The sequence below is a fragment of the Protopterus annectens genome, chromosome 3.part1 (genome assembly GCF_019279795.1).
Source record: "Protopterus annectens isolate FY-2018-M chromosome 3.part1, PAN1.0, whole genome shotgun sequence".
NCBI classification, from domain to species: domain Eukaryota; kingdom Metazoa; phylum Chordata; order Ceratodontiformes; family Protopteridae; genus Protopterus; species Protopterus annectens.
The window spans coordinates 1783418369-1783445468 of NC_056732.1; the positions used below are offsets into that span (position 1 = coordinate 1783418369).

General features: G+C 39.0%; 1 protein-coding gene across 4 annotated transcripts in view; it reads right to left on the reverse strand.

Moving 5' to 3' along the window:
* LOC122798669 (zinc finger protein 436-like) overlaps positions 1–27100 on the reverse strand; it is a 364886-nt gene that overhangs the window by 111317 nt on the left and 226469 nt on the right. For 2 of the 4 annotated variants that reach the window (XM_044067761.1, XM_044067759.1), the window contains one exon: positions 9485–9862. The exons of 1 other annotated variant lie outside the window; for it this stretch is intronic. In XM_044067761.1, the coding sequence (XP_043923696.1) occupies positions 9485–9862 (378 nt within the window). The remainder of the gene's footprint in view (positions 1–9484; positions 9863–27100) is intronic. One more of the 4 variants, XM_044067760.1, reaches the window with a different exon arrangement.

Genomic DNA, 27100 nt, shown 5'->3' on the forward strand with positions numbered 1-27100 from the left:
ACTGATGTGCCACTCACGAGGCAGTGCAAGGAGAGGGTCGTTGTCAGCTGCCTGTCAGGTGACAGTATTTGCCACATTATGCAAGCACTCAGGTCCTTGCACTACACATACACATATCTCACAGTCATAGTACACGGGGGAATAAATGACTTGAGATATGCCTCACTAGACTATATGACGAGAGACAGGCTGGTGCTCTCAGTGTGTGTTTCCGAGGCAAATATTACCCTGGCCTTGAGAAGCATTCTACTATCACCAGGAATGTTGCCACAATACTAACAAAGTATTATGGTTTTCAACAACTGGTTTGGCTTTTGGTCTCATTCAAAGGGGTTTACGATATATATCAGCCTTGAAGGTGATGGCAGGTAGTCCTAACTACTTTGTCAGGGACAGTGTGCATCTCTCCCTCCAAGGCTTTTGAATACTGGCTAAATCTTTGCCTACAAATGCACTGCGGGGTGGACAATGACAGTCTCCTAAGGCTTCTGATCTAAAACAAAGAATCCAGATAACAGTAAAGTATCGCTACCCAGTGCTAGGAGGCTTAACAAAAAATCTCCACTCTGTACAAGCATACCTTACCCTGAAAAACATCGATATATGCACTGTCACAGACGCCTGGTTCAAGACCAATGAAAGCACTCCATTTATTGCCAATCACACATTCAGACCTGTCACATTAGATGAAGTCAGAAAAGGTGGCAGTGCCTTTGTGTTCTTAAAGAGTAATTAACCTGTAGACCCAATAGCCAACTATGGAAATGTTAAACCCGGAAGTTCGAAATGCAAGAACTTCGAACACTCAGAACAGCAATTTTTTTTCCCAGGGAAAAAAATTGCTGTTCCGTTACAAAACGAAAATACACACTAAAACTTCAGACTATTCCTAATGTGGAGGGCTTTGCCCCCACACCCCCCAACATGCGGGGCTGTGCCCCCACACCCCCCACTACTTAAATATACCAACTCCGAGATTGCACCACAGTGGAGGAAATAGCAAAGCCGCGGAAACGGCCCACCGATTTTTTTTCCCTGGGAAAAAATTTGGTGTTTTGCGGCTTCGCTATTTTGACATTTTGAACTTCCAAGTTCTATGTTTCGGCGCTCGGACAATTGTGCATTCGAACTAATAATATAGACCCTTGTAGACTATATTCATTTAATTCAATAAATCACATGACTCTCCATCTTAAAGATATCTCACATTAAAAACCATATATATTCAAAAGATAAAAAACATACTTAATAAAAAACTTTCATATTACACTCTCAAAAATAAAAAAACTATTTAAATAACATCCTGGCCTTTAACATAGGTTGTATGGGAATTTTATCATTAAGTCCATGACCATAATCACCCCTAAGTGTGATGATCCATTTCACCTCTAGCTGTTCAGTAAGGTTTCTAATGCCCCCCCTCTAACACTCTCCATAATCCTGCCTAAAGCTGAAAACTTGAAACTATGCTCATTATCTGGCTCCTTAATGTACTTAGCTAAAGCATTGAATACATTCCCTTTACTAATGTGATATAAATGTTCTTTAATTCTGTCTCTAAAATTTCTGTCAGTTTTACCTACATAGAACTTTTAACATAAACAGCAGTGAGCCAGATAGATCACATGGGCTGTATTACAATTAGCGGAAACTTCAAAAGTATATTCCTTTAGTTGGTCTGGATGGAAACATTTCTTGCACTGTCAATATATTTACATGCTACACACTTTCCACACGGTTTAGTTAAGCTAACACTTTCCTTAGTTATCACCTCTTTTGGATAGCACAGTTGTCTCTTTAGACACTTCATATTTTTAAAAAGGAATTTTGGTACATCATCTACCAATTTCCCTATCTCAGCATCAGTGGTCAGTATGGCCAGTATTTCTTAAACACCTTTGGCTTTTAATGCTAAAACTCTTCATTAGTTAAATTTTTTCATTTTAAACTCTAAATCCACTTTTCATTAAGTTTGTATAACTCATCTACACACTAATCAAATGCCATAATTAACAGATATAGATTAGGTACAAAAGTACTGGGTTTTTTAAACAAACCATCATTGCAGCTAACAGACATCTTTAAAATTAAATTTTAACACCAAATTTCTGATAAAAATCTTAAGTCCCAGTATTATCTCTGCAAAATCGGACTTCTGAGAGGGAATAAACGATAATCATTTCTATAATATGCTTTGCTCAGCTTGGGTTAAAATATGTGAAGATAAATTCCAAATTAGGGAGCCTTCCCCAATTTGAGCATTCTCTTTATGCTGGGTGTCCCTGCAAGGTCCCCTTCAGATTTCCTCTTTGTTCGTGAGCGGCTTCTGGATCGACATTTTTCCTTTAAAAAAGGAGAATGCTCAAACTGGGGGAGGCTTCTTCATTTGGAATTTATCTTCACAAATTTTAACCCAGCGTATTAAAAGCTATACAAAACAACTCAGATATTATAGTACGATCAGCTGATGAAGGTGGATCTATAGTTGTCTTAGACAAAGAATGGTACAACAATGAAATGTCACTGATGTTGTCAGATACTCATTTTTATGTAAAGATGGCTGTTTTACCAAAGATCAGATTGATTTGGATAGAATTCTGCTTAGAATTAGAATTAGAATTACTAGAATAAGAACAAAAACTGCTCCATGGCTAACTAAACAAACTAAGCAAAAAATGCTCCTTAGAAACAAATTCTGGGCTAAATGGAGAGCTACCAAATGTCCATCTGATCATCTCCGCTTTAAACAATTAAGAAATGCTACCAAAAAAGACACTCTTAGAGACAAAAAAAGACTTCTACCTTCACCTCCAACAATCCAGTCAACAAACCCCACAAAAATTTTGGTCAGGAATAAACAAACTTCTTCAGCCAGGACACTCTACTACTCCTCTCCCATCCGGTTTCAACCATGATAATTCCAACCAGATCCCTGATGCCTTTAACAACTACTTTACAGAAGCCATACAAACCCTAGCCAATTCTCTACCTCCCTCTTCCACTTCCCTGCCAAATACCTCCAGGTCTTTCACTCCTACCTTTCACCTACAACCTGTAAGTACATTTCTAATCTATAAACTACTTAAAAAACTGAAACCTTGTTCCCCATCGGCTGACCGTCTCCCATCTGAATACCTACAAATTGCACCAAAAGCTATACACTACCCCATATCTATCCTTATTAACAGAACTATTTCTGAAGGTAAAATTCCTACCATCTGGAAAGTATCCCACATCATCCCTCTTCATAAAGGTGGATCTTCTACCGAGCTTTCTAACTTTCGACCTATTGCCTTACTCTCCCCATTAACTAAGATAATGGAAAAATGTATTCATGAACAACTACTTAACCACCTACTACAAAATAACCTACTAGCAAACTGCCAACATGGCTTTAGACCATTCCACAGTACTACAACTGCCCTTCTATCCTTCACCGACTCTATAAATAAAAATCGTAACAATAACGCCTTCTCCTCTGCACTATTTATTGACTTGTCAAAAGCCTTTGACATGGTCAACCATAACTTACTTCTAAACAAACTAAATTCCTATTCTCTGAATCCACTAGCATTACAATGGTTTAGGGGATACCTTACAAACAGACAACAAGCAGTACTTTGGGATAACAATCTGTCGTCATTACTTCCAGTTAATATTGGAGTCCCACAAGGCTCTATCTTAGGACCCCTTCTTTTTTCCTTATTTATTAACGACCTTCACTTCAACATACCCCAAGCTACCTGCATTCAATATGCAGATGACTCAACCTTAATATGTATTGCTAACAACCTAGCCTCCCTCCAGTCACTTACCCAAACTGTATTCCAAAATGTCGAAAACTGGTTTATGCAACACCGCCTCCTCCTTAATCCCAAGAAAACAAAACTACTGCTTTTTACTCCAACTCATAAATCACCCAATCCATTCTTCTCTATAACCTCTAATAATGGTACCAACATAATCCCAGATACTACCACCCATCTACTAGGTGTTACAATTGATAATCGGCTTAACTACAATGTCCATATTAACTCCACCATAAAGTCTGTTAACAAAAAACTTGGGACTCTCTATAGAATTAAATCCTTCCTTACCTCTTCAGCCAGGAAAATTATTGCCCAGACCCACCTCATTTCTACCCTCTTCTACGCCTCCGCCATTTATACTAACCTATCAAAAAACAACCTCTCCAAACTTTCCACCTGTTATAATAGCATAGCTAGATTCATCACATGCTCTTCCTTTAAAACTCACCACTGCCTTAACCTTAAACAACTAGGGTGGCTAGAACTACAGAACCATATACTCTGTAAACAGTTACTTATCACTCAAAAGATCCTGTACTACCCCAATAATACCCCTATCCTCACTGATATGATTTCAACATATAAAAATCTAGCTACACTACGTTCTGCCAATAAACTTCTGGTATCCTCGATCAAATCAAACAACAAAGCTGGTGACTCCCTTTTCTCTAATACTTCAGGTAAAAACTGGAATCTGCTCCCTCCTGAACTGTCTACCCTAGCTTCTACTTCTCTATTCAAAAAACATATTAAAGAACATCTTAAAACCCAATGGCTCTGTCCTTGTACTAACCCAAACTGAAATCCTCTGCCCTCCTGCTCAAACCCCTTTCCCCACTCCCTAACCTATGCCTCCAAACCTACTTATTTCTCTTTTTTATATTAAGTATACAAATACAAGGATCTTACTCTGTTTTGCTCATATCTACTTTTGTGTGTAGAACAATGTTTTTTTTTTATTTAGCTTAACCTTTAGTATAATGTCTATAGTCCATACTTTTATTATTATATTTTTCATTTAACCAATGCTACCTCAGTAATGTTTTTATACATGTCTTTGTTACATATTGTTAACTTTGTTACTGTTCATGCTTGGAGCTTTTCTCCCAGGGCCTCTACTGAAAATGGACATATATCCAGTTAGACTAGCCCGGTCAACAAATGTAAAATAAAAAAAAAATAAAATAAAAATAAAATAATTATTTTGGATAATAATGCGTTTGTATTTGAAAAAAGTTTTTTTCTGGCAGAGAAATGGCATAGTTATGGGCACGTCACTTGCCACTAGCTATGCCAAGGCCATGTTGGCAGTTTGGGAACATGAGAATATCACTACAGGTCCATATAATAAGTCCATGTTATTTTAGCTCAGATTTGTGGATGATCTGTTTCTCTTATGAAAAGGATCCCGCTCTGATTTTGACGCCTTTGAGAAGTATATTAATGGCACTACTACATTTTTAAGGATCTCATAGGTTTGTTCCGATAAAAATGTAAATTTCTTGGATGTTAATGTATTTATTAATGATGAAGGAAAAAATAGTACTAAGATGTTTAGAAAACCTTGTCATTGTAATCACTTGCTTTATCAGAAAAGCAAGCATCCACATTATATATTTAAAAATGTAATAAGAAATCAAGCCTTCAGAGCATCTAGATTAAATCCAGTAGAAGCTGACTTTAATAATCAAATTAGAAGGCTACCTGAATCTCTTGTAGAGAGAGGTTACAATGAAATGGAACCTATAAAATCCCAGTCCAGGTTAGGCAGAGTCCCTCATTGACTCTCTTCAAGAGGAATCTTGATGACTGGATGGGGGATCGTAGGTTTACCCCAGGTATCACTTCTGTGTCACTGTTAGACAGAGGCACAGTATACTAACCTCGAAAAAGGGCATAGCAAAATTAATTTAAAATGGGTGGCGAAAGCCGAACACATTCTGGCTAGGCTTATAAATGCCCTAGGGCAGATAGCTTAGTATGAACCTATGAACCTATGGAAGTAAAAGAGGCTTTTCATGACATTATTAAGCTAAGAGAAAGTAGTGCTAAACCCTATTTTTATGGGAGAAGCAAAAATGGTCTTGATAAAATTAAAATTAAACAAGAGAGAAAACTGAGAATACCAATGTATCATTCTAAGAACGTGAATGATTATACAAAGGTGTTTAAGAAATACTGGCTCATACTGACCACTGATGCTGAGATAGGGAAATTGGTAGATGATGTAACAAAATTCCTTTTTAAAAATATGAAGTGTCTAAAGAGACAACTGTGCTATCCAAAAGAGGTGATAACTAAGGAAAGTGTTAGCTTAACTAAACCGTGTGGAAAGTGTGTAGCATGTAAATATATTGACAGTGCAAGAAATGTTTCCATCCAGACCAACTAAAGGAATATACTTTTGAAGTCTCCGCTAATTGTAATACAGCCCATGTGATCTATCTGGCTCACTGCCGTTTATGTTAAAAGTTCTATGTAGGTAAAACTGACAGAAAGTTTAGAGACAGAATTAAAGAACGTTTATATCACATTAGTAAAGGGAGTGTATTCAATGCTTTAGCTAAGTACATTAAGGAGCCAGATAATGAGCATAGTTTTATGGAGAGTGTTGGGGGGGGACATTAGAAACCTTACTGAACAGCTAGAGGTGAAATGGATCATCACACTTAGGGGTGATCATGGACATGGAAAGGTGGTCCACACAGCCTACCTAGACCTCGCAAAGGCCTTCGACACCATTCCCCATTCTGGCATTATAGACAAGCTCATCAGCACAGACATAAACCCCTACGTCACAAGATGGGTTGCCAACTGGCTCATGGACAGAGCCCACATAGTAAGAGTTACAGAAACTAGGTCTGACTCTAAACCGGTTACAACTGGCATTCCTCAGGGCTCAGTCCTAGGACCCCTCCTGTTCGGCATATACGTTTCAGAGGTACAGGCAAGCACAGGAGGACTATGGCTGACCAAGTTCGCACATGACTGCAAACTAGGGGCTATAATTGACTCTCTGGCTGACACAGACATCCTCCAAAAGAGTCTCACTGAGACAGATACCTGGTGTCAAAACCATGGCCTCAAGCTAAATGCCAAAAAGTGCATAGTCACCCCTTTTGGAAAAAAGAAAAGTACCCACAAATTACCACATAGGTGGTAGCCCCCTAAATATGGCAGATGAAATAAGGGATCTGGGGACCCAAGTAGATAGTAATCTCTCCTTTGAAAATCACATTGCCAAAGTGATTAGAAAATCCTTCAATGTGGCCCACCTAATCACAAAAGGGTTTGCATCCAGATCAAAAGAGGTCATTGTGCCCCTCTATGCATCACTCATTAGACCCATCATAGAGTACAACACCCCATTTGGGATGCACCTTACAAGACACCTGTGCCAGCTGGAAAGACCACAGAAGTACCTCACCAAGAGGATCACTGGCCTGAAACAGATGCCCTATGCAGCTTGACTGAAGAAACTCCAGCTGTACTCGGTTGTATATCGCCTACTCAGAGGTGATCTCTGCCTGACATACAAGGCCATGCCCAACCCAGAATTGATGGACATGCTCCAACTAAAGAAAGCAATATCCCCTCGAGCCACATGCTCTAAGGATCTAAACCTCACCCCAACAATAAATAGGACATGCTGGAAAGATAGATTCCTGTCCCAGAGACTTCCCATGCTCTGGAACAAGATTCCAATCTACATTAGACAGAGCTCCTCACTAACATTCTTCAAGAGAAACCTTGATGAGTGGATGGGAAACAGGAAGTTTACCCCGGGGATCACCTCAGTGGCTCTGCTGGACAGAGGCACAGGGAACTAATCTAAGGGTGAGGCGAAAGCCAACACATTCCGGCTAGGCTTATAAATGCCTTTGGGCATATAGCCTAGTGCCTACCTATGAACCTATGAGCTCCTGAATTATGTGTTCCATTGCTTTAAAATGGTGTTGGTAATACTAACTGGTATATAAATTCCAACTCTGTTGCTGTGGCTGCATTTATGGAAGGGGTACCACAACAGCTATCCTTCAGGTCTCCGGCACATACGCACTGGACTCACTAAGATTGAACTGGATTATGGGAATTGGTGAGGCAGTGTTTTATGCTAACATGAAGGCAGTCTGGTATGCTGACTGGACCCATGGAATTAGTGTTTTGGTTTTGGAGAGTTTTTTAAGACTTGTTCTGGGATAAATCTGGACAGCAGTATGCCCTGAACTGAGTAAGTGGAGGAATGATGGGATAAGTTTGAACTAATTGCATCAGTAATATGTTGGTGATGCTTTCTGGGTCAGACTTAGGGATCATCCTGGTGCAGTGCTAAGCACTCTCTCTAAGATTCTTGAAATAGTAAAAAAAAGCGTTTTTTATAAAGGGGCAATATTTTATACATACTTGACTTTGCAGATGTTGATCTTATGCCCCATTTCTGCTGTTAGCTTTTACAGGGCATTTCTAGCATAGGGTAGTTTGAGCTATGTCTTAAGACCAGCAGTTTTCCTTTTATTCTAAAGTTTGTCAATACTAGGGTCAGCCATAGGGGTGTGTTTTTCAATCTGGCATTGCAAATGTGGCAGGTGGGCACATATGTCTCCATGCAGGAGTATAGGTTGGAAAGGAAATCAATCAGTCATATAAGTGGCCACATTTATTATGGGATTGCCATGGGGTGAAGACCATTGAAATCTCCTTAAGTCATCAAAAAGTGTCAAAGATTGGTCAGGAAAATGTCCTGGAGACAATAGAATTGCACGGCAAGAGAAGTGGGTCTTAATACAAAAAAAAAATGCCGGCACAGAGGTCTGATTTGACCAGTGATGGGGAAACTAGTGATGTGGCGCGTACTGCTGCTGTATTTGCAAGTATTAAGTCGGGAAGATTTGTGCACCCAGTACTTCAGTGTACTATCTAGTCCACAGTTAGGACTGATGATGTTCAGTAAACTGTATGTATTTGTAGTTTGTGTTCTGTGTTTGCCACATTAGGGAATGCAACTGAAACATTTCCTTGTTTAAACTGTCAGCAGTGAGTCCTGATCATCCAAGCAGCACAAATCCTGCAAGGACATATCGATAATCTACATCCATCCAATGCAGAACAGAAATCCAGACAGGCTGTTGATACAGCAGCTTTGATTAAAGAAATACAATTTTGAAGGCTGCAGAAGTAGCACTTTAAAAACAAAGCAGCTCTCATACTAGAGATTGGTGATGGATAGAATCATTTTATACCAATTTAACATAACAGCAGACCCAGTAGCGCTAGACAGTTCAGGTGTGCTACACCAGTTCAGTCTGGAGGGAGGAATATTAACAGATGACTAAACAAGTCCAAAAGTAAAACAAACCGCTGCAGACAAGAACTTATCAGAGTAACAGTGTACCATTTCATGTTTAACACCCCTGCTTTATTACTGAACAAACCTACTGTATGAAGTTCAGAGGCAGCTGTACAAGAAATAGAAGAAAACCAGTAGGAGAGAAGGAGAGAGGGATGGAGGGGTGGAAGCAAAAGCAGCTAAAATGTTAGCTTCACTGCCTGTACCACATCACTTCTACTGGTCAACTCTTATGCCAGTAAAAGGATGATGGGATTCTTTTAACACTTTTTCACATGCAGACATATGGTGACAGAGAATGGCTAACTGTTTTCATTGCAGTTCTCACCTGAAAACTAACAGATTCTTCTAAACCTGATTTACTATCTTGGGAGGTCAAATCTGTACTCTGTACTTTCACCTTTGCAGTTGAGCTATGAGCCTTGACCGTCTGCCTCATCAGTTCCGTAAGTTGTGGAAAGATCTCAGTTCTCCCATTTCTATGCTTATTTCGAAGAGACCAGATGGTAAATGTGGAATACAGTCCAGAACGCATGAAGTCATGCCTCCGACTCCTTACAAGCTTACGGTTCATAACTGTATTACGAGACTCAGTGGCCTGCACTGCTCTTTGGTAATAATCCTTTGACATTTCATCTGCAGCAGCTTCAGGGAAGGAGACAAATTTGTATACAAACTTCTGCCCACGGACCTTTTTTATGATATTCTGAGAGACAAAAGAAAAAAAATGAACAGGAATTATTAAGCGAATTGCCTTTGCACAAAATTTATTTATTTATTTATTTTACATTTGTTAACCAGGTTAGTTTGGCTGAGCTTTTGGCTCATTTTCAGCAGAGACCCGAGACCCAGGGAGAAAAGCTCCTCTGGACTAGAAAACAATTTATTAAATTTATTAACACAGTAGTAACAATCAGCTATAGGATCTTACAAGCAGAGGCCTGGAGAGAAAAAAAACCCTCAGGCAATTCAATTATACAGAGTATTGACAATTGGCAGACAAGTATGTGAGTTGTTACAGACAAGGTCTTAAACCTTGAAATGAATGTATTTATTGCATTTGTTTACAGGGATAGTCAGACAGGGAGAAAGCTATCACTTTTCAGTAGAGGCCAAGGGTAACGCTTCACGAAAATTACGTAACGTAAAGAAAACAGTAAAAAGAGGTGTACGGGTAATCAAAAACATATACATTTTAAACAAATTATGATTAATTAATGCCATCATGTAAATAGCTATGAGATATATTTGGAAATGAACTTGGTAGAAGGAGAGAAATGGAGGAAACAGAAAATTACTATTAAGACGAGAGATAGGATCATTTTAGGATCGGTATAAGGAAGAGGCGGCAGAAGCGGAGGACAAGGAGAATTTGGATCAATAACTAAGGGAATAGTGCTTGGAAAGAATAGGATAAAGTAATGGGAAGGACATTTATCACGCAGGAGCTGTGCATATTTAGAGCCAGGTATATTTTACATATTCTCTTGTTTATGCTTTAAAAGAGTTGGTGTTTACTGTCCATGGTAGGGAGAGCCAATTTTGGCCAGAAAAGAGGAGTTCAAAGAGTCACCGGCTGAATTGTTTGCCACCTTTGTAACAGTTAAGAACAGTTTGTCAGTGGGTGTCACCTGTTGACTTGGGTTATAAAGTTGGAGAATAATTTTCAAACTAGGGCATTTGTCTGGATAACAGATGAGTTTATAGAGGTGGCTAGTGGGGTAGATGTAAGGTAATGCCTTGGCTCTAATCACTAAAGTGTTTTTAAGGCCAGCCAGAGATAGATGTGCCCTATAATGGTTGGCAGCAAATTTTGCCACTTTATTACAGCGTTGGTCCAAGAGTGAGAGTTTGAGTAGATTGTAGGTTAACCAAGAAGGGAGCAGCATAAAGGAGTGAGAAGGGAATGAGCAATAGTTTTTGTGAGGTATTCTTACACAAAGTCAGTTAGGTTTTGGTGTGTGTTTTTTATGGGTTGTTTAATGTGATGATCAAATTTTAAGCCTTTGGCAATACTGATTCCTAGAAGCTTAGTTTGATGTACCAGTTCTATGTCTTGGTATTTGAGAAAATTATTTTGAATTAATTTTTGTTGCCATTTGAATCATTTGGGAGTAAATAGGATCATTTTTAAGGAGTAAGGAGCAGTTATGCACCTGGCAGCTAGGCCTCTATGGTGAAGAAAGACTCTTGTGTAAATTGTTTTAATTTACATATGGTTTTATCACAACAGAGGATGTTTGAGTCATTTACAAACTGTATGATACTGACTTGTTTAGAAGTGATATGGCGGTCATTGATGAGTGTAATGAACAACAGGGGATCAAAATGGATCCTTGAGGGTTACCCACATAAGTGTAAGGAAGGAGGGCATCTAATTTTGTCATTTTACTGCCTGTTGCCTAATTTGAGAAGTAGCTGGACAACCAGGAACGTGACATTTCATGTATTGTTAGACAAGCTAGGTTTTGAAGAAATTGCTGGGGGAAGCCATGTTAAAAGCTTTGTATAAAAATTGGAAAAGTGCTGACACTGTGTTCTCACAGTTATGAAAGACATAAACTATGCAGTGTGTAGGGAAAGGAAAAGACAAACTATGCAGTGTGTAGGGAAAGGAAAAGACAAACTATGCAGTATGTGGGGAAAGGAAAAGACATAAACTATGCAGTGTGTAGGGGAAGGAAAAGCCATAAACTATTCAGTGTGTAGGGGAAAGGAAAAGACAAACTATGCAGTGTGTAGGGAAAGGAAAAGACAAACTATGCAGTGTGTAGGAAAAGGAAAAGACAAACTATGCAGTGTGTAGGGAAAGGAAAAGACAAACTATGGAGTATGTATGGAAAGGAAAAGACAAACTATGCAGTGTGTAGGGGAAGGAAAAGACAAACTATGCAGTGTGTAGGGGAAAGGAAAAGACATAAACTATGCAGTGTGTAGGGAAAGGAAAAGACATGAACTATGCAGTGTGTAGGGAAAGGAAAAGAAACTATGCAGTGTGTAGGGGAAGGAAAAGACAAACTATGCAGTGCGTAGGGGAAAGGAAAAGACAAGCTATGCAGTGTGTAGGGAAAGGAAAAGACAAACTATGCAGTGTGCAGGGAAAGGAAAAGACATAAACTATGCAGTGTATAGGGAAAGGAAAAGACAAACTATGCAGTGTGTAGGAGAAGGAAAAGACAAACTATGCAGTGTGTAGGAGAAGGAAAAGACAAACTATGCAGTGTGTAGGGGAAAGGAAAAGACAAACTATGCAGTGTGTAGGGAAAGGAAAAGACATAAACTATGCGATGTGTAGGGGAAGGAAAAGACAAACTATGCACTGTGTAGGGGAAAGGAAAAGACAAATTATGCAGTGTGCAGGGGAAGGAAAAGACAAGCTATGCAGTGTGTAGGGAAAGGAAAAGACAAACTATGGTGTGTGTAGGGAAAGGAAAAGAAACTATGCAGTGTGTAGGGGAAGGAAAAGACAAACTATGCAGTGTGTAGGGGAAATGAAAAGACATAAACTATGCAGTGTGTAGGGGAAAGGAAAAGACAAACTATGCAGTGTGTAGGGAAAGGAAAAGACAAACTATGCAGTGTGCAGGGAAAGGAAAAGAAACTATGCAGTGTGTAGGGAAAGGAAAAGACATAAACTATGCAGTGTGTAGGGAAAGGAAAAGACAAACTATGCAGTGTGTAGGGGAAGGAAAAGACAAACTATGCAGTGTGTAGGGGAAAGGAAAAGACATAAACTATGCAGTGTGTAGAGAAAGGAAAATACATGAACTATGCAGTGTGTAGGGAAAGGAAAAGAAACTATGCAGTGTGTAGGGGAAGGAAAAGGCAAACTATGCAGTGTGTAGGGGAAATGAAAAGACAAACTATGCAGTGTGTAGGGAAAGGAAAAGACAAACTATGCAGTGTGCAGGGAAAGGAAAATACAAACTATGCAGTGTGTAGGGAAAGGAAAAGACATAAACTATGCAGTGTGCAGGGAAAGGAAAAGACATAAACTATGCAGCGTGTAGGGAAAGGAAAAGACAAACTATGCAGCATGTAGGGAAAGGAAAAGACATAAACTATGCAGTGTGTAGGGAAAGGAAAAGAAACTATGCAGTGTGTAGGGGAAGGAAAAGACAAACTATGCAGTGTGTAGGGGAAAGGAAAAGACATAAACTATGCAGTGTGTAGGGGAAAGGAAAAGACAAACTATGCAGTGTGTAGGGAAAGGAAAAGACAAACTATGCAGTGTGCAGGGAAAGGAAAAGACATAAACTATGCAGTGTGTAGGGAAAGGAAAAGACAAACTATGCAGTGTTTAGGGAAAGGAAAAGACATAAACTATGCAGTGTGTAGGGGAAAGGAAAAGGCAAACTATGCAGTGTGTAGGGAAAGGAAAAGACATAAACTATGCAGTGTGTAGGGGAAGGAAAAGACAAACTATGCAGTGTGTAGGGAAAGGAAAAGACATAAACTATGCAGTGTGTAGGGGAAGGAAAATACAAACTATGCACTGTGTAGGGGAAAGGAAAAGACAAATTATGCAGTGTGCAGGGAAAGGAAAAGACATAAATTATGCAGTGTGTAGGGGAAGGAGGCAGTTGTTAGTGAGAAAGCTATGCAGTTAACATTGGATACATTCTCCAGAATTGCTGAAAGTGACGACAGTATGGTTGTAGGCATCAACTTTGAGAACACATTTGAGTTTCCACCTTTATAAAGAGGAAGAATGTATGACCTATTCTTTACAGCTACAACAAAGCTTTCAGCAATGCAGCAGCTGATTATGACAGAGATAGCAAAAGCTAAAAAGCTAGAGCTTCAGCAGAAATTTGTAATTACTCAGAAGGCATGTTATTGGAAAAAGGCTGGTTGGTTTTAAGATTAGTGACAGTTTTTAAGTGTAAAAACTGAGGCTGGTTGGAGTGTAAGTGTTTTGGGGACTAACAAGAAAAGAGAGCATCCTGTGTCTGCCTGTGCCAGGGATTTAATAAGAGAGGTTACATGAAGTAGGTATCAAATGTGCTGGCTATGCTGTCACTTTGCTGACAAGGTCTCAGGTTGTGTTGGTGTACCATGTTTTTTAAAAGATGGTTGACTGTAGTCTAAAAAGCTTTGGGTTTTATTATACTTGCTGTCTGAACATTAACATAGTAGTTTTTTATCAGTTTTGATTTGATTTTTAGTAGCGTTTTTGAGACATTTATAGTATTAATGGGCAGCTATGGTTTTAACTTGCTTCCATTTTTTTCCAGACTATGTCTTTCTCTTTCATGAGCAGTTTAATACTTTTTGACAGTTAGGATGCTGGGTTAAATTTAATTCTTTTGGTCCTTCTTGGGGCCAGTTCATTTAGTATTTTAAGGAAAATTTAGAAGAACAGATCTACAGCTTAATCAAGTAGAAGGGCATGAAGAGGCTGCAAGATGACTGATTTTAGCGCTACAATAAATTATTCCTTAGTAAAGACGGAGAGATTATGAGCAAGGTTGTACCAATGCTGTTCTTGATTAGGTTTATGATGTCTTTTTGTGAAGATAGGTAGATGATCACTTAAGGTATCAGGTAAGGTACCCACTGAAAGGATTTTTGGGGGACATTAAAGAGAATCCAGTCTAAGGTAGGGGCACTTCTAGAGTTTTTGCTGTGCTTTGTGGGAGTTGAAATAAGCCAAGTGAATTTTTTATAGATTAATGACATTAAGAGGACTGTTACTGTCAGTGGTTTGCTAATCAATACTCAGGTCTCCTAAAATGATTGCTTCTAGTGAAATGTTTGCTTAATACCAATGAGAGAAGTTCTTTAGCAGTAACTATGTTATTTTGTGGGGAGTAGAGGGTAAACTGCAATAAAGGAAACACTTCTGTAAACATGAATTTGCAAGGATGCTATAAATTATTTTGGTACTGAAGAGTGGAGATAGACTTACATAAGACCTACAGAGGTTAAAGTATTCTTATAGATTATGGCCACACCACCACATTTTTTATGCGTTTTGTCTATTCTTAAGGTGTTAAATCTTTGTGGTAAGATTTATCTTTCATTTCATGTTTAAGTCAACTCTCAGTAGCTACTTGTATATTTAAGGAGTGGCAAGCTATCCAGGCATTTACTTCAGAAAGTTTGCTTTGTATACTTCTAAGGTTAGCTCTGTAAAGGTGGAGGCCAGATGACTATTTAATGATGTCTACAACTTGTTATTTGTTGAGTAGTTGCAGAACCTGGGTTAGAATGGATGTCACCAGAAGTTTTAAAATGATAAAACAGAAGGGAGTACGTACAAGGGGGTTAAATTTATGGTGTAGGGGAAGGCATGGTGATTACATTTTGTGGGTGTAATAATTTATTTTAAAGAAATGAACAGTAGCAGAGGAGAAGTAACTAGGAGCTATTACTAGTTGGAAATGTACAGTGTTTGTGAGATGACTGGGGCTGGTATGGAGAGTTGTACACAGAGGTAGGTATTGATAAGATGTAAGGTAGGCAGCAGCTGTGAGGGACAATAGTACAATTCTGTAGAACACCAGCACTGTAGATGTGCAGTAAATAAGAATAAAACAGAAGGTGATGAGACAGGAGGAGTGAATGTGAAGAGTAAATGTAGTTATTTATTTGACATTTCTTTGCCAGGAAAGTCAGACTGGCCCAGAGAGTGCCCGTTTTCAGCACAGGCCCGGGGAGAAAAGCTCCACGATCACAATCTAGCAGCAAACAGAAAATAAATGTTAAAAGTAGGGAGTAGTTAGGAAGAGGTAATGTGAAGTTAAGAGAAAAAATAACTGTTAAAACTAGAGAGAACACTGAAGACAGTACTGGGAGGATAAAGTTGGGTAGGTGTATAACAGAAAAAAGTAGGAGAGTGTATTGGAATACAGATGGAGGGTAGGATAGGAAAATGAGGGTGGTTTAGCGTAAGTGGAGTATTAGAGATGTGAGGAAATGTAGACTTGTGTATACTCATGTGAATGCCTTTAAGACGCGTGAGAAGTAGGTAGAGTTCTAGTTGGAGACCAGGTTCTATAAATGGAATGTAATGGGAATGGCAGCTAGGAAAAATGCAGTGGGTGTACTCAGTGTGAAGAAAACACAACCTGTGAGCTATAAAACAGGTAACTGCTACACAGGTTTCTTCTGCCTTACAATTGTATTTAAAATAAAAAGACTCTGTGTTACAAAAACACTGCATAGAACAGAGGAGGTGTTGCATTCTATATTGTACATATGTGTGCGTGTGTGTGTGCGTGTGTGTGTATGTACATGTATATATGTGCATACACACACACACACACACACACACACACACACACACACACACAAACACACACCTATATATAGCATTACTATTAAAATGGGTAATGGCAATTACAGGAAACTGGGACTGTCGAATGTGTCTTTCAAGTTTCTGTAATGCCGTTCTGAAAATATCTGAATGCACATTAGCGATTGGTAGTGTTCATTCGCTAATGTGCAATCGACGTTCTGATAACAGATCGCACTACATTGAGAATTGGGAAATTTACCATTTTCTTCACCGTAGTGTGATCTCGGAGTTAGAATATATAATTTGCAGGGGGTGTGGGAGCAGAGCACCCCCATATGGGGGGTACGGGGGGGGTTTGCTCCCCTTCAAAACTGTAAAAACTTGTGCTGTAGACATACATTTTGTATGGCAGCCTCAGCACAACTTCCTGACTTGTTCGAATGCAGACATTGTGGAGATTATTTCGTCATTCCATACAAGTGACAATTCCAAATTCAGAATGTCAGATCGATCAAGCGAATAGATTATTTTTTTTACTTTCAACTTTTTTGAAACTAAACCGTATAAATATATATTTCTATATATTTTTATTTATATAAATATATATATATATATATATATATATATATATATATATATTTTTTTTTATTTATATTTTTATATATTTTATACATTACAAATAAAACCAAGACATGTCAGAAGAAATAAATTATATACACTTAAGGCTTCTGAAATCTTAAAAATCGAAAATAAAGACAGAGTAATAAAAGTAACACAACCACAGTGGTGAAATAAGCTTTTGTTCCTTTTTATTGTATCTGAACTTCTTCAGAATGAATCCAATTACAAGGGACCAGAAATATATACAAGTGCTATATCAGTCATGAATATTAATGAATAGTATACACCAATAACAATAGTTGAAGACAATCATGAATGTCATTAGTGACCTGTTGAATAGGAATGAAAACATTACTGTAGTACATAAAGCTCTGTAGTAGGACAATAAAATATGACTGTCAATTCAGAACTGTAATACAAAGATGTGTACAAAGAAGTGAAATAATTAACAATCTAGAGCTAATGTGAAAACTGGTGACCAAGAATAAAAAGCTAAGGTTATAAAACTGAGCAGTTAATCTTACTATATAACATGAGCACATTTGAGATTAATGGCTTCATTTAATCTAGGGAAAAATTTGGCATTTAGACGTAATTGCCACTTCAGCACTTATCAAGCTCCCTCAGTTATGTAAATATTCCTGGGATTTTTTGAGGAAGTTTACTTAAACAGTTTTTAGCATCAATTGTGTTTTTTTGAACTCAGACGTTAGGGATTTATATTTGGTTATTCCACACAATAGAGGCTTACAATAGTTTGATTACTGTCTTACAGAAACATTAAATTTGTCTAATGATCAGTTGAATACCATAAGTTAGTTCTAAGTAACAATTATATATATTTCAAAGGACAACTATTTTAAGAAAAATAAGGGGTAGCAATGGGTGCTGCATGCACCCCGATTTTAGCTAATTTTGTCATGGCTCATTGGGAGTATGAATATATTTTCAATAGTCCATTTATTATTTCTCAGTCCTTGTATGTATGGTTTCTGGATGATATATTCATCTTTTGAACCGATACAAAAGATAAGATAAAATATTTTTTTGATTATACTAATATTACCAGAGTTTTTTTTAATTTATATGTAGTATAAATAAGGATGTTATAACCTCTTTGGATACAGAATTAAAAAAGAATTATGAGAGTGGCAAGTTTGTGTCAAATATTCATAGGAAGCCTACTTTTTTGAATTATTTTCTCAATTTTAATAGCTGCCACCCAAGACATCAGAAAAAGGCCATGGTGAAGGGCAAATTGGATTTGTCTTGTTTAAATGGTGCCTGAATTTGATAAATTTTAAAGGAATGGAGATTTTGACAAATATATATTTTTAAAGGAGATATCCCAAAACATTTGTCAATCCTATCTTTAAATAAGTTACTGTTAAAAGAAAAAAACAATGTTTTTTATACACCTATCATGATGGCTGATAGTCTCATGACCTTGGAAGTGAAACACGGAACTTTCAATAGGTATAAGAAAGCATTTGTGACTAGATATATTTTGGATAGTGGCATCACTACCTCTATTTCTGAAAACAACTTGGGGTTATTTAATGAACAATATGATCTGAAGTAGGAACTAGAAGATAAAACATTGTTTTTTTACAAGAAAGATAAATGTTTTAAAAATTACTTGGAAAGGCAGATGATTTACTCTCATCAGCCCCACCCCAACAGTGGAGTGGAGATGTTTAAGTCTGGTCTTTGTAATCAATATAGGTATATATTGGTTAGCAAATGTAATAGTATTGGAAATAGGACTACACAGGTGAGGCATAAGTAATTCAGACAGCCTACCCTTCCATGTAAACTGAGAACATGTTTAAAATGTAAACTCTTGGAGACTCCCACTCTATGAAAAAATTGCAGGTTTGCTTTGACAAAGCAAGACATGCTTTGGAGCTGCTACTGGGGATCATGATATAAATGGGGAATTACCTCCTTTCCCAAAAACACAAGACAGGTACTAAACGTGACTGGGGAATTAAAAAAAAAAACACTCATCTGCATGGTCTTCTCTGTTACCCCATCCACAGACATGTCATAACTGTACACCTAGCTTATGCACTGTGTGCCATAAAAATCTACATGTACCCTGTTGGTAACACAGTAATAGCAATGCCATTCCATTCATGAATTGTACCCCCTTTCCTTTACAATCCAAAAAACATCCAAATTTTCTCTAGTATGTAGTATGAGTCCACCTACATGTGCATGCACGCAGATGCGCGCACACACACACACACACACACACACACACACACACACACACACACACACACACACACACACACACACTTATCTACATGTATCTAAGATATGTGTGCCTGTGTGTGAGATTTTAGGTATGATAATGTTAAGCTACAGGTAAATATATGTCAAGTGGTACATATTCATTCTTGAAGGGGAATGTAAATAAATACCTCATGGAAGCTAGAAGCTCTTCATGGACCCTCTAAGTCCATACCTAGAGGGGAGCTACCCCTATTCCAATCGTCAGTTTAATCAAATGTAGACAAAGATACCAGGGAGGATGGGAATTCTCCAACGAGATGTGCAATGCCTGCTACTGTTTCCATCTTCACAGGGTCTTGAGGTTAGGAGAAGGAAGATGGGCAGCTTTAAAATTCAAAAAAGGAAGCTCACACTACAAGGAGGGATCCAAGGAGTGGGGGTAGCAAACCTTTGAGCTCAGAGAACTATGCTAGGTGTCCCATATTGGGACTGTAAAGGCTGTAGGTCATGGAGGGGCGATAATAATGAGAACAATAAGGGAAGCACAAGCAGACAGACTCTCTCCTCTGCCATCCAGTCGAAGCAATCGCTTCTCGAAACCATCCTTGGGAAAGCTGCAGGGATCACCCATACTGGCCAGGTGTGGCTGCCACTGATGGTGCTGGCACTCACATTGCTCAAAGGGGAACATTACTATTCAGACACTTAATGTTACTTTTCATTTTGTGGAAAAGCTTGATTGTAATTCCACTAACATCGTCTGCTTAAGAGTGCGCTCTTCAGGCAATGCCTTTTATGTGCGGAAAACCACTACAAGACTCAGCAACAGGATCAAAGAACATTTTCAAGCTATTACAAAAGGTGACGGCAAAAATGCTCTAGCCGAGCACATTAAAGTCAGCAGTCAATGCTGTCTTTTTAAATTCACTGTGATTGAAAATGTTTCCGTCGGTTTTGGTGGCTGTAATTCATTACTGAAAATAAAGGAACTCAAATGAATAGTGAGACTTGGGGCAGGGACACCCCCTGGACTAAATGGACATTTAAATGCTAATAACATTCTTAGATGGAATACATAATTGATGATTTCATTATTATGCTAATTAGCCTTTCATATAGTGATACTAATGCTTAGTTGTGTACCATATTTCTGATGAAATTCGTCGTGAAACATTTTATGAACAAAAGTGCTCAAATTCTAGCTATGTCTTTAATGATCGCTTATTAAAGTTGTTTATTTACCTTATTCTGGACATAGTTCTTCCATTATTCAGAAGGTATTTTTTATTGTATTTAGTTTTGTATTACCGGCTTTGGATAGTGGTTTACTTTTTTAGTATTTTACTCTATCTGGAAATGGAAGACTTAAATAACAATTCATTGTTTAACAACAGTCAAGAGCTGCTAACTACATATAATATTCCTTTCAATACCGCAATGGCTCTAAAATCCATCAACTAAGTGGTGAGGAAAATGCATGAAATGTTTAAATGTCACAACACTAGTGGAGCCAAAACTGAGTATGGCTTTAAGCCAGATCTAAGAAACCTTCAGTTTGTGCATTGGATTCCATGACTGCTGAGAACTGGTTCATACATAATCTTTTGGAGCCTAATACTTCAAACCCTTTCCTTGATCAACGTCGCACAAAAATGAATCAGCAAACCAGGAAATGTCACAAGCTGGAAAAACCGGTGAAGCAAAAACGGAACCTCTGCACCAGTATAAGAGTATTTAAAAAGCTTTAGTTTTATTCACCAAATAACTCGCCCACTGATGACAATAAGACAAAAACACCAAGTAAACGTGAAACGCTACATGCGTTTTTCGTTCCACTTAGTAGTCGAACTTCTTCAGACAAAAAGCCTTGTTTAAATGCATCTTTTAAATACATACATATGCTGGTAATTACTGTAATTAGTTTACCAATAATGTTTTAAAGTGCTAGTGCTACAAATATAGTTTCATAAGTTGCAAGTTTATAACAATAATATTTAAAAACAGGTCATAAGGAAATCCTAAAAAACAATTCATAAAAACTCATAAAAAAGGTTCTGGCTATTTACATTTATTTATTGCAGTATGTTTGACTGTACTAAAAAGTTGGTTATACAGGTACATGTCTAAAAGTAACTAAGAAGTTACTGTCTACTAGGTCCTTTATCTAAAATCAAGCACTCTATTGAAAGTTGATATTGTCTTACATGGACTGTAAAAGTTATAATATGTATTAAAAACAGTTATATTACTCATGGACAATTATATATATTACTCTCCTCTCTTACAATTTAATTTTTACTATCCATCAACTAAGTGGTGAGGAAAATGCATGAAATGTTTAAATGTCACAACACTAGTGGAGCCAAAACTGAGTATGGCTTTAAGCCAGATCTAAGAAACCTTCAGTTTGTGCATTGGATTCCATGACTGCTGAGAACTGGTTCATAGATAATCTTTTGGAGCCTAATACTTCAAACCCTTTCCTTGATCAAAGCAGTCCCCTTAACGATTGGACTAACCATTTTTTTTCATCTTACCTTTAAGCATCCCTGTGACTAGCACTTCCTCTAATACCTGATGGAAAGCACTAGAAAGCCTTAAAGTGATACAAACACTCAACTCTCGTTGTTAATAAGGAGAAATTAACTGTAGGCACTAAACAGCCTATAATTGCAAATAACCTTGCTAAGGCAAGGGAAAACAGCTCCTGTACTTTACAAAAAAAGCACCAAACAAGACATGTCCAGGGGTCAGCTTCCAATGATTTCTCCTGTCCACCTGGTGAATCTGGGCATACTGGGCCAATGCAGCAATTGCCTCATGTACACAGACAACCCTCTCCTCCTACCACCCAACACTACAACTTGTGAGAGATGCACTTACATAGCCAAACTGAAAGCAAAGCTCTTTCCACCCAAGATTGTGCTAGACAGTCAAGAGGAGAAGGTTAACACCTACATTACACCTCAAGCAACAAATAGCCCTTCTAAACCCACATCACCAACACCCACACATAGCAACATTAAATTCACATATGCAGAGGCCCTTAACTGTAACCTTCCCAAGCAACAAAGACCTCCAAAACTGAAATGCAAACAAACACCAAAGTGTTACATAGCTCACAACACCAGTGTGCCATCCAGCAACAGCCCCTAAGGCAAGACAACGTACTTAACACTTTAGTCATAGGTGACTCTATAGTCAGGCACACTGATGTCCCACTCATCAGGCTGAACAAGGAGAAAATTACAGTCAGCTGCCTGTCGGGTGCCAGAATCTGCCACATAACGCATGCACTCAAGTCACTCCACAACAAGTACAAATATGACTCTGTCATTGTCCATGTTGGAGTGAATGACTTGAGACGTACCTCCTAGGACTGCATGAAAAGACATATGGAAGAGCTCTCGGATCATGTGGCCCAGGCAGTTATGACCCTAGCCCTGAATAGCATCCTGCCTTCACCAAGAATGATACCACAATATAAGGACAAAATGACTGACTTCAACAAATGGCTAAGCTTCTGGTGTCATTCAAAGGGAATCCAGTATCTGTCTGCCTGGGACAACATGATCAACCTGATGCACCTGTCGCCCCTGGGATTCAGGTTACTGGCTAAGGCTCTTGCCACCCCATAGTGCCTTTTTTGGGCAAAGTTCAAAGGACAAAACCACCACCGTAATAGGTACAAGCATGCGACTTCTGAAGGTAATGCTACTCAATGCTAAAAGTCTAAACCTCAAAATGCACTCTCTCGAGGCACTCCTAAAAATGGAGAACATCAATATCTGTGCAGTAACTGAGACCTGGTTCAAGGCTCCAGAGATCACCCCTGCAATACCAGGCTACAACTCTTACCACACTCTTCGGCCACCAAACCAGCACCAAAACACTAAAGGTGGAGGAGTGTCCATATTCACCAAGGATATTCACACCACCAGGCTAGTTGCCCAAAACAATGCACCTGAAATTCTCCAGGTGCAACTAACACTAGGTAAGACTGCAATCCAAACTGTAGCTTGTTACAGATCCCCCACCATGTCCCAAGATTCTCACTACACCTTTCTAAACATACTGGAAAATATTAAGATACAACCAAACACCCTAATTCTGGGTGATTTCAACTACCCTGCCATTAAATTAGAAAACTAGTCATGTACAAACACCTTTGCCTAACGGTCCTTGGAATTCATAAATTCCAATGCCCTGGATCAACTTATCCATACTCCCACCAGGGACTCCAATACCTTAGACCTGGTCATTACCAACATGGGAAATCGATGCTCCACAGCTATGGTCACCCCCTCATTGGGCAGGTCAGACCATAAGCTAATCACCCTTAACATCCACATCCCACTCCCACCCCACAGTAAGGAAACCTCCATAAAAAACGTCTCCAAAGCCAACTTCATGCTACTCAAGTCAGAAGTGACAAACTTGATGACACCCATGCAGATGGGAACTGAAAGTTTGACTGCTGAATCCTACACTAAGGCACTGTACAAGCATATCCACACATGCATGAATCGTGCCATCCCAAACAGAACCAAGATGCTCTCCTCCAAAAAAAGGAAGCCAATCTTGTAGTCCCCTGCCATAAACAAACTTTGCAACAAAAGGAAGAAACTGTTGCAGAAAAGAGGAAAATCTCAGAATGCAAAAAACTCCCTTACCAGCCTCAGTAAGAAGCTGAGATCCCTCATAAAATCCTCTAAAGCTAGTTACAAAAATAAAATTGCCAAAGATTCCAAAGACAACCACAATGCATTCTATAATTATGTCAAGAATCTAAATGGCAATGCTCAGATCTGCTCTGAGCTACAATAGAATGGCATTAAATATATTGATCCCAAGGATATTGCCAATATCCTGGCAGATCAATTCAGTGCCAACTTCACCCCCTTCTCACCCTCTAAACGGCCCATCTCAATACTGGAAGATTGCCAAATTCCGGTAATAATGGCCACACAGATAAAAACGCACTCTAAAAGCTAAGAATACAGCATCCATGGGATAAGATGACATCCCGGGCTGTGTACTACATGAACTACAATATGAACTGGCACCTCACCTAAGTGTCATGTTTAATCATAGCCTCACCTCAGGTTTCGTGCCCACTGAGTGGCGCACAGCTGCAGTTATCCCACTCCACAAGGGGGAATCCACCTTGGATCCCAGGAACTACCACCCCATCAGTCTGACAAGCCTGATCTGCACGGTCATGGAACATATTATCATGGAGCTTATAAACAAAGACATTGGCAACCTTCAAACACTGGACCCAGCACAGTATGGGTTCGTGAAGGGCCAATCTTGTCTCCTGAACCTGATTGACTTCTTCAGATCAGTCTCCAGAGCCGTGGACGAGGGTAAGGCAGTCCACACAGCCTATCTGGACCTTGCCAAGGCCTTTGACACCATCTCCCACTCTGGAATCATAGAGAGACTTACTAAGCTGGGCATTAATCTCTACGTCACTTGATGGGTTGCCAACTGGCTTACTGACAGAACTCGCACTATAAAAGTAGCCGACTCCAAATCCAGGTCCAGACAAGTGACAAGTGGAGTACCTCAGGATTCAGTCCTGGGACTGCTCTTGTTTGGCATCTACTTCTATGAAGTACAGGCCAACACTAAGGGACTCTGGCTAACAAAGTTTGCAGATGACTGCAAACTGGGAGCCATTATTGAATCCCCAAATGATGTGGATACTCTACAAAAGGGCCTTACAGAAACAGATGCTTGGTGCCAGAGCCATGGGCTCAAGTTCAATGCCAAGAAATGTATAGTTATCCCCTATGGGAAAAAACATGTCCCCGTGAATTACCACATAGGTGGCAGTACACTAAACACCGAAAGTGTGATAAGAGACTTAGGGACACATGTGGACAGTGGTCTCACCTTCGATAACCACATCACCACAACAGTCAGGAAATCCTTTTATGTGGCACTAAGGGATTTTCATCCAGAAAAAAGGAGGTCATTGTCCCACTGTACTCATCCCTCATTAGACCCATTATAGAATACAACTCCCCGTTTGGTATGTACCTCTCAAGACATCTGCAACAACTGGAAAGGCTGCAGAAATACCTCACTAAAAGAATCACAGGCCTAAAGCAGATGCCCTACGCTGACTGCCTTAAAACTCCAGTTATACTCTGTCACATATAGTATACTCAGAGGCGATCTCTGCTTAACATACAAGGCCATGTTAAACCCAGAGCTGCTGGACATGCTACACTTAAAGAAATCCCAATCCCTCAGAGCCACATGCTCCAGGGATCTAAACCTTGTCATCACAATAAACAAAATATGCTGGAGGGATAGGTTCCTGACCCAGAGACTCCTCAGACTCTGGAATAGACTGCCCATACATGTCAAGCAGAGCGCCTCTTTGGCCCTCTTCAAAAGGAACCTTGACGATTGGATGGGAGAAAGGAAATTCACCCCAGGGATCACATCAGTCGCCCTGCTAGACAGGGGTACAGGGAAGTAAATAGTGTGGGAAGAAATAGCCAGGGAAATGTTATAGCAATGCTTTTATAGGCCCTAGGGCCGATAGCCTAGCACCAGCCTATGAACCGTTACAGGCAGTGCAACACGTGGAAATTGTAAACATTTAATTTATCAACTGAATAAGCTGCTGCACACTTTTAGAAGTACTGAGCTGGATACTGTTTATGTTTCCAGTTGTGTTTAGCATTAGAACGTCCCCCATGGACTTAGGTTCAGCAAATTCCTAAATGGCATTGAACCAGTGACATTTTTCAGGCATTGTGCTGGATATTTTACTGACGTGGGTCTCAAAGTGTTAAAAGATCTTATTTATCAATAATAAATGTAAAATGCACACATGAGCTGAAGAGATAAAGTCCCTTTTATGATACTATTGTAAATCATCAGTTTTCTTGGACTGTAAAAGAGAACTAACAATGACTGACTTTCCAAACTTGTATCTTTCTTGATTCAAAAGAAAAAACACAAACTAGAAAGGGACTTAAAACAATACCAGGCTAAGGTAACGTATCCTTTGAAAACTGTTAATCCCTTTAAAAAGACTGTGCATTCTCCGGTTTCTATGGGCAACGGTAAACAGTTTTCTCTACCAATTAAAACCTTCAAACTTGGACACTCAAAAAATAAAAAGATTCTTTACCCCCGTATGACTTCAAACTCTGGCATCTTTCAGGATGCTATTGATAACAAAAATGGAATGAATCCTACTAATGAAGACGTGCAAGGCAGTTCTGCTTCTCCCAATATTTCAAACCAGAGATTGAATGATTTCAACAGTCTCGTTTCCAGCTTTAGAGATAACCATTTTTTATCCCTGAGCTTACAGAGCATTCAAGCTTCGAGTGGCCCTTCCAGGGAAATAGATGGAAATGGGGGAAGGGGAGAGGGAGAGGCAGAAGCCATGCGAAAGGAAGGACACAAGTCTAATTGATAATAACACTCCACTATTTCCACTGGAAAATGGGATTTTTAATCGTACTGATGTCACACTTGATCCTGCCACAACAGCGGTTTTAGGAAAATGTTTGAACTTGTACCCTCGCAATGTGCATTGACAGCAAATGTTATCATACACGTAAAACTGTTTTGTAGAAAGTTAAATTTTAAACATAGTTTCAGCAATAATAAGCTTGTTTTTAATGAATACCCTAAGTCTGATACTGAAAGTGATAAAGAAGGGGACCTATTTCTACATGGGTTTGCTGGTGAAATTTCAAGTGAATCACTTGTGAATTGTTCAAGAGCTTCAGGCATCACCGACCCATTGATAGATGAAAGTTTTGGCCCCCACCCCTTTAAAAAGAAAAAGTACATTTAACCCTC